Below are 9081 nucleotides of genomic sequence, written 5' to 3'. Positions count from 1 at the left end.
AACCTTTTATAAACATGTCAGTGTCAAACGCGGCGGCGTCCCATTTAATGCTGGTTTGTTTGGTCTCCAATATGTTTTCCAAACAGAGATGCAGTAATCAGGTCATTTGTTATAATGACAACCATTAGGGGTGATCATCGTCACACAGCAGTCAGGCAGATAAATCAGGTGCTCTCTCTCTCCCTGTGATTCCTTAGCGTCACACACAAACACAGTCATAGTCACACACAAACACAAACACACATTTTTCAGTATTAGACATTAAAGATGTTAAACACCCATGTTGATTTAATTCTAAACCAAATGTATTTCCTGATCTTTGATGTGTGCAGCTCAGACTGTTCTCATCTATTAGAACTGGATCAACTCACTGATTGAAAATTATTCAAGACATTATAATTTATTTATCATTTAAGTAATGTAATAAATACCCCAATTGTGGCTCTTTAAGTGTTAAACTATGATATGACATTAAACTAAACGCATCAGTGTTTTTAACTGCTGGTCAGCAGGGCTTAGACCATCTATGTATGTATGTATGTATGTATGTATGTATGTATGTATGTATGTATGTATGTATGATAGATCTATCTATCTATCTATCTATCTATTGTTAGTTTCTATCGAGTCTGATTTCAATCAGATAACACATTACATTAACAGTTAATACATCAATGTCATGATTAAATTTCAAGTTTCAAGTTTTCATGGAGGAAAAAACTTTATTCACAGAGAAATTATATTTCACCTAACTACAAAACAATTTAGAGGAATTATCATTCTGATCTTCACTTGTGGCCCTAAAATGACATTGATTATGAAAAGTTTTCCTCTCTTTAACCTTGTCGATGGTCAGGGTGAGTTAATAATGAGCCACTGATGAATAGAGACAGAAATAGAGGAAACATGTTGAATGCATTAACTAATGTATTGTGTTTGGAGCAATGGTTTGTGTTTGTTACAGTGGGCACTCTGTTCCATATCCAGGCCCAAATTCATTCACCCTCTTCAGCAGCGCTGCTTTCACCGCATTGATCTTCTCATCCAGCTCCGTCAGGCTGCAGCCCTGAAGGACAAAGTAGGAAAGAAGTGATCAAACGATCAAAACAGGTTAACCTCCACTCACAGAGCGCAGTGAAAGGAAACAAAAAAGCTACTAACCTGAGCAGGGGACGTCTTTGGTCGCTTGTGCAGGTGACTCTACAAAAAAGGGGTACAACAAGTATATGTTAGATTTTTAATTAGTAGAATTTCTGAACCTGCCTGAAGCGTCAAGAAATCCACTTCATCTCCTTTTTTACTTCACCTCAAGGACTGAAAAAGAATTTACTAAGCGACATGGACACAATTGAATGGAAAAAACTAAACTTGCGCTTCGAATTTCCTGAAATCCACGTGAAGTTATAAAAGCAACGAGCAGCAGACTATGGGCTATCAGAGGAACACAACATATATTCACTTAACAACAATAATTGGAAGCAGCAAACACAAGGAGAGAGCCAAGTAGTGATAACATTCAATAATAATGTCCTTGGTCAGAGCTGAAAAGAGGTTCCATGATGTGTGTGCAAGACTGCGTCAAGAAATGTGTTTTTTACATATTCAAACCTTCAAATTGCTGCATAATGTGTTAAGTAGCCTGCTTTCCTTGTTCAGTGTTATAATGTTGTTCCTGAAATCGTCGGCCAACTGTGTAAAGCTCCTCAGTAAACACCAAACTACAGTATTTTCACGTATTGCAAAAGAGAAAAAAGGAGGAAAAAAAAGAGTGGTACTCGGAATATAAAAGACCCCATCATTTTATTCAAAGACACTCAACATCTTTTGCACTGCTCACACAAACATGCAGTGAGTCAAAGGCAGATGGAAAGCAGCATACTCACAGAAGCAGCATGCTGTGCTGAGAAATACCAGTGTGAAGAGACATGCAGTATCTCAAGCACACTTACTCAGATAACTAAACACATGCTGGACAGACTCCTTTAGGATGGGAAATTAGAGTCTGTGCGACTCTGCTCGAGTCTGTCGGATTGAATATGAAGTCCAATAATTTACTGCCATCTTCTGAATCTGCACTTCGGTTAAAAAAGCACGGCACAGTGACAAGTCGTCCTTCGGAGTGAGCCGTCTGCAGTGACCTGAACGTTAAAGGAAATGTAACCAAACGTGCTGCTTTTTTTTTTTTTTCTTCGATTCAAATCGACTTGAGAGCAGCTCAAGAAGGGAAACGTGTTGAAGTATCGGGACATTTCAGGGGAAAGTCCTCATTTCATTTTGAGATGATTTCTCCCACAGCTCGATGATGATATTCTACCTGACAGCTCAGGCACCGCTCAGGTGGAAAACACTCTTTCCCACCGACACAGTGTGAGTCACTGTCTGAAAAACCATCGACTCCCTCTGATCTAAACAAATCCAAGTATCCAAAACAGATGAATCAGTACCTGTGTAAACCAAAAGATAAACTGCTGCTGCAGATTTCCTTGTGTCTCTCATTTTACACCATAATATAACTTCATTTTTTATACTTTACACTGTCAAATACACCTGACGCAGGCTCACCTTGCAGCAGTGATGTATCAAGAGTAGCCTGGGTTCCTCATGTAGCTAAACTTCCATTTGCTGTGAATTAAGCCTGAAACCAGCAGCTGCCCCTGAGACTGGAGACTGAAAAGTCGCTTTGTGTGAGTGCTGCCACCTGGCCACCCCCAGAAAAGTTAAACTAGTTTTGATTCCAGTGGGAAGAGTGGGAAGGAGGACTGTGGTTTTCTATTCCAACTCAACTATATAAAAGTACTGCAACACAAAATGGAGGAGAGGGTGATTGTCATGTTCAGTGCTTCCCCAGTTGTCTAGTATAGAACTTGAACAAGCTACTGACGCTTGAATTGTAAAAAATAAATAAATAACAAAAACACAATGCTTTGAAACTTTGTGCATCAGTAGTTTGGCAGTGGATGAAAGTGAGCACCCAATTGGAGCGGAGTACTTAAATTAAACACCACACAGCTTATGTGAGGCAAGAGAAAATCTGCTGCTTTGAGGGTTTGGGAGTGAACAGGGAGGTTTTTTGCTGAGACACGGTCAGGGAGGAGCTTCTCCTCTTGTCTTGTCAGGTGAAACATTAACACCTGTCGACTGTGTCAGAGGAGGAACATGTTAGTCGACACCTCAACAACCCGAGAGAGGTTCAGTACACAGTCTGAGAATAGGCTGATACCTGTGCACAACCATAAGAGGTGGAAATTATATATTATACAGAATATGTTGGTTATGGTAACAGCAGTATGGTGTGCAGGTGATTTAGTGATACCTGCTACACTGAAGATGATCATCTATGATAAAATGACAATAACTAACTCATCAGGAAACACAATGATCTCAAAAAATGGTTCAAAGAGCAGATATCAAGCAGTAATTAATAACTATACTTTGTTTCTAACAGATAATGGATGTAAAATGTACATCTGCTCCAGAGTTGTAGTGACCTATCTATGACTCTTGTAAACTAAAATGAAATAAAAAATAATACCAGTGTGTTGTTTAAAGGATTGATTCACTCAGAGATGAGGCTGTGAGGTGCTGCTCACTAATATGTCTTCAGTGCTTTTTGTTTGTCTGTCTCAGAGCCCGAGGACTCACCGTGGACTGAAAGTACTCTGGTGAAAGTCCTTCCAGCTCCAGGATACGGTCCTCCAGCTTCTTCAGTCTCTGGTAGACGCTCAATGGAACGGGGCCCGCTGAGGAATAAAGCAGTTGTTGATCAGCCTAAATATTGATTAACTTCAATACAAAATACAAGACAAACAGAGTGCAGACTGTGACTAATGCATGTGCAATGTGCATGAGTGTAAAAACAGAAGCATGATCATAACATATCATGGCCATGTGACAGTAAAATCTAATGAAATGGCTTGTTCATTCATTGTTACATTTCTATGTCCTACATTTCCTCTAATGGTGAATCGATACAATTGAATTTTTTGAAAAAATGCACTTGCACTTGAACATTACAGACCCAAACACACTCATTTTATTATAATGTATTAGCGCAGTGTTTGCATCCTTGTGCTCCTCTGACCTGTTGGGAGTTTCAGGTGAGTTTCGATGTTGTGAAGTCGTTCTTCTATGGCTGCATTTCCACAGTGTCGTGCAATGGGGCCCCTCTGCTGCTCCCCGGCCTCTCCCTGGCCTCCCCCGCCCCGAGTCTGGGGCCCGTACGTGTTAACCACCCGCGTAACTAAGCAGTCGAAGAACATAACACATGAACACAAACTGTAACCCAATATTAACCAGACAACTTTTCCAAGAGGGGAGAGAGGAGACTGATGAGGTTTCTTTAGATTGAATTACAGTGATGTTTTTTTTATGATTTCCACATTTTGAGACAGAAACAGATTTATCGTCATAAAATGTAATGTACTGCATAATGACATTTGAATTTAATTGTATTAATTAAACCAAAAATTACAAATAAGGATTTCATTTTCTGCAATTTCCTCTAAACAAGAATTTGAACGATTATGGATCTGTGACTTAAAAAAAAAAAACGACGATTGCAGTTCTTCAGATACGCCTATGGGAAATGTCACATTGACATTTGTGGCAAATATTTATTTTCTTACCTTTAACGTGACTTTTAAATCCAGGATAAGGGGTGAATACTGCATCTGTTCTGGCACAGCTGTTTTCTAAAGAGGAGAAAATTACATTTACACCATAATTAGAATGTCACGTAAAAAGAGAAATAAAGATGATTTGGGGGGGGGGGTATATATATATCCCTCTTAAATGCTATTACCATTAATGTGTCCTGATTTCTATAACTGGTGGTGTCTCACACAGGCTTTGAATTAAAAAAGAGCCTCTTTCTGATGTTTTTCTCGACTAAGCTGGTTGTGTTTTGAGGCCGAGTGTGTTACCTACTTCAGCCCCACTCTTGGAGCAGTTCAGCCTGACCTCTCGCCTGTGGAAATCAGCTCTCTCCCAAACATTGGCAATCTGTGTGCAGGCTCCCTCTCCACCCTGCCCCCAACCCCTCTCCCATTCTCACCCTGATTGCAGTCGATCACGTTGCAAAACTCGCGCACATTGTTTTCATTGATCTCCATCTGCTTGCGTTCCATAAATGCAGATATTCTTCGCTCAATCTAGGGTCACAAAGGAGAAATGACAGAGATAATAAGACACAACGCATTGATGAGCTATTGATAGGTGTCAAGAAGGCAATGAGGTTTTTTTCTTTTTTGGCCGACTTAATGTTAACAATCTGCAAAACGCATGCCGCAATTTACATTACACAGAGTGAGAATTGTAGTAGGAAATGAATCCAGGTAGCCAAAAAAGTTGAATTGCTTGCCATCATCACATGATGGAATATGAATACTGTTTGCTTGGCTACCAAAATAAATGCACAACAGAATGGGGCCTCTTGTCATTCATCCACATGCAATCTCAGAGTAATGAGCATCCACTTCATAATCCATCAAGGGCCTGGCCCTCTCTCAAAGCCCTCCAGCAATGTGGTCTGTTCTACCCGACCACAGCACTAAAGGACCCCTTATTCTCTGCCGAACTCAGCTTATCGGGTCTCCATCAAGCATTTGCTTCACTGCGGCACATCATGTGCACATCTCCTCGGGAGCAATTACTTATGATTATTCATTTGCTTGACAGAGAGTAAAGAGGGCTCTAAAAATGTCACTGCCGGAACAGCTGACAGATCTGCTGACTGATCTGAGACCAACCTCTGATTTCCTGGCTTTGATCTGAACCATGACGTTTTCTGTTGCCGTCTTGTCGTCTGTGTCCTCTGAGCTGGAAGGATGCTGCGGAGACAGCGAGGCCGTCTGCGCACTGAGTGAAGATGAGGTGACTGCATCATCTGGCGCGTTGTACTTTATGGATAATCGATCTTTATCAGCCTCCAGAAGCGTCTTTAAGCTTTCTGAAACAGTCTAAATACACACAAAACTCAAGTTGATTTTTGTCAAACGATAATGCACTTTGTAAATAACAACTGCAAAAGAAAACTTATGAAAACTATCAGTTTGTGCCACTTAAAGTAATAATTTATTCACTATCACTGAAAAATGCTTTACTCTTTAAAAACAATAAAAATTGGGCTTTTAAAAAAAAAAAATAATAGCATTTGTTTGAACTTTTACTTTTACTAAAGTAAAGAGTATAAAATGAAAACAAGTTGCTATGTAGTCAGTTTACCTGTAATTTTGTGATGTGCTCCTGCAAACAGCTGTAGACATTAGCAGCTGGAGTTGGAAGAGTCACAGCATCAGGGTTGACTTCAATCACCAAAGCAGCATCACCTACTTTGAGCTTGATTGGAAAAACATAAAGAAAGTGAGGTGACATTACTGCACAGCAGCAGATTCAGTTTTTAACATGGAATTGCTTGGTATAATATATTAATATATTGTACAAATTAATTCGGCAAAATTATATTCGTTTACTCAGAAATGTTGTCACTATCACTAATACTAAAGATATATGGTAGTTTTACTTGTGCAAGTATGCAGTATTATTGTGATGAATGTGCAGCAGGTGCAGGAGATTTAAACATGTTGATACTGTAGGAAAAATAATGTCTGAAGTTCGGTAAGTTATTGATGCTGGGGATGTTTTATACCTGTGTGCTTTAAGTTACTCCAACTTTACAAGACAAAGACCAGAATAAAGAGATCGCAAAAGTGCACAATAGTATAAGCAAAGCGTGCTACACATTGGAAATGAAGTAGCTTAAAATTCAGCGACATGTCGTAATAATGAGAGCTGCTATTGATTTATATAACGATAAAAATTCAAGTTGGGTGCAGAGATTGTGGCTCAGACTGATTAAACACAGTGGCTAGCTGTCTGAGCTAAGGGTGAAAATGTGCAAAACTGTGAGTCGTTTGAAATAAAACTGCATCGTTCAACGCTGACACAAACTCAAGCTCTGTTACTTTTTCTGTACATTCACTGTCCAGGCTGCACCGGTGAGCTGAATGCCCGAGGATGAACGGAGTCAGCTTAGTTAGCGGCTCTGCTAACACAACCGGTTGCTAAAAACATTAGCATGAAGCTAGGTAGATATCAACGCGGACTAAAAAAAGAAGAACCGTCGCTCGGGGTAACGCGGTTCAAACAGCGTCAAACCAACCTCTTTTCCGAAGTTTGTTAGCAGCTTCAATAACACACACACGCAGTCCGTGAGGCTGGACATGTCCCTGGATTCATTAGGAGGAGTGTAGTGTCCACTCGGCTTCATTGTGTCCGCCATTGCTGCTCAACGTTTACAAAATCCTGCCCGCTGATTGGTCAGAATCAGTCAAGTCCCGTACGTAATGGATGACGTAGGAGAACGGACGGATGGTCGATGATATGAAGGGTTGAATAGAATAGAATAGAATAGAATAGAATAGAATAGAATAGAATAGAATAGAATAGAATTTCTGGGACGGTACATGCTCTTGTACATTATTGTTTTATTTTATATTATTGAAAACATTCAATAAATATGAATGAAGAGATCTTCTCACCTTCACAGAAACTAAAGTGATATCTTAAAATTTCTAGTTTTGTTCAAGCAAAACTTCAAAACACAAAGACATTGATTTCACTGTGAAGAAAACTGAAAAGAAGCACATCATCTCATCTGAGAGGCAGGAATCAACATAATATTTATTTTAGCTAGTTTTTTTTTTTTTGAGGAAGAAAAGACTTATTGTCAATGGATTGTCATAATTTCCCAATTAGCTTTGTTGAACTATCGTTTCAGCTCCACTTTAGACTAATAATATACATGTAATAATAATTAAAGCAGCATGAGAAATGCCCATCACCATTAAAATACACTTTCCATTTCAAGCTCTGTAAATGAACTAATCATTCCAGCTACAGTGCCTGTTTGTGCTGTTGTTGGTTAGTTAAGTTGGTTTAATCCATAACAAAGTCATGTATTATCAGCTCTTCATGGAAAAATGGTGGTACAGTAATTGAAGCTGTTTAGATAACTCAGAAATATGGTGGAATAGGAGTGTAAAACGAAAGCAAAATACTCAAGCAAGACAAATAGCCTACATAAAATTTACAAAAGATTCCATTGAAAATAATGTAATATAATAATGATCAAACTTCACTTCTTTTGATATGAGACTGATTGATTATTGCTGTGTGAATAGTTAGTTGTAATATATAAATTTTGGTCATTTATCATAAAATATGAAGTAGGTCCCACATTTAACATTCATAAGCAGTATACAAACATTTAATAAGTGTAAGTGTACTTGTAAGTTGCAAATTTATTAGGTAGCCTACATCAAAATCTTTTCATCTTTTTATAGTATAATTATTTTGTAAATGACAACATGTTTTGTGTGTAATCTAGCTACCTTCATTTACCAGTGGATCAAAGTTGTGCCCATTAAATGCAAAATGAACAATTTATTATGCATCAAGATTTTTACTGTGATTTATATCTGCAGTCAAATACAAAACGATCAGGCTACCTGCAACTGCACATTAAACTGACTCAATGTGAGATTTGTAGCTACATTTAACTGTATTCTCAATCACTTACTTCTCAGACAGGAGGAAGAATGGTCACTCAATTATAAGAACACTGTCCATCAGAGCAAGGCGGACTGTGCAGCAGGGCATTAGGATGGGAACCTGGCCACAATGTCGTATTTTTTCTGTGTTGAGTGACTGTGGGAAAATCTCCCTCCTCTATTCAGACATTTTTCCCTTCTTTTCATATAATGAGGGAGACTGATGAAGGCAACAACAGAAAAAGAACAATTACAGGCGATGAGAAAGCACAACCACTCAGAACTCAATAATACTCTCTAGAAGGGTTAATCATTTTAGGAAGGGGTCTGAAGACAAGCCTTTTTAGTTTAATTCATCTCTGGGGTGATATTTTTTCCCCTCTGAAACAGGAAGGGAACTGTAACACTTGACATGGTTTGACATGCTGAGCCACTGCTGACTGTTCCCACACAGCAAGGAGCTCAGAAATTTAAAAAAACAAAACAAAACCAAAAAAAACCCTGCTAATTTAATTTGGCCGGCTGCAGACCT

At 38.9% G+C, this 9081-nt stretch overlaps 1 protein-coding gene across 1 annotated transcript; it reads right to left on the bottom strand.

Annotated features, from left to right (window-relative positions):
- Positions 1-702: 702 nt before the first annotated feature.
- Positions 703-7321, bottom strand: mbip (MAP3K12 binding inhibitory protein 1). Its single transcript, XM_085768450.1, has 9 exons — positions 7160-7321; positions 6223-6336; positions 5748-5957; positions 5054-5150; positions 4626-4691; positions 4082-4240; positions 3643-3740; positions 1162-1200; positions 703-1066 (listed from the first exon to the last, which is right to left on the bottom strand). Exons 1-9 carry the CDS (start codon positions 7277-7279, stop codon positions 959-961), a joined length of 1011 nt encoding a protein of 336 aa, XP_085624576.1. The 5' UTR covers positions 7280-7321; the 3' UTR covers positions 703-958.
- Positions 7322-9081: the final 1760 nt, after the last annotated feature.

This window comes from Trachurus japonicus, chromosome 22 (genome assembly GCF_045865225.1).
Source record: "Trachurus japonicus isolate A0001 chromosome 22, Traja_1.0".
Classification (NCBI taxonomy): domain Eukaryota; kingdom Metazoa; phylum Chordata; class Actinopteri; order Carangiformes; family Carangidae; genus Trachurus; species Trachurus japonicus.
This window is presented reverse-complemented; position numbering and strand designations above follow the sequence as displayed.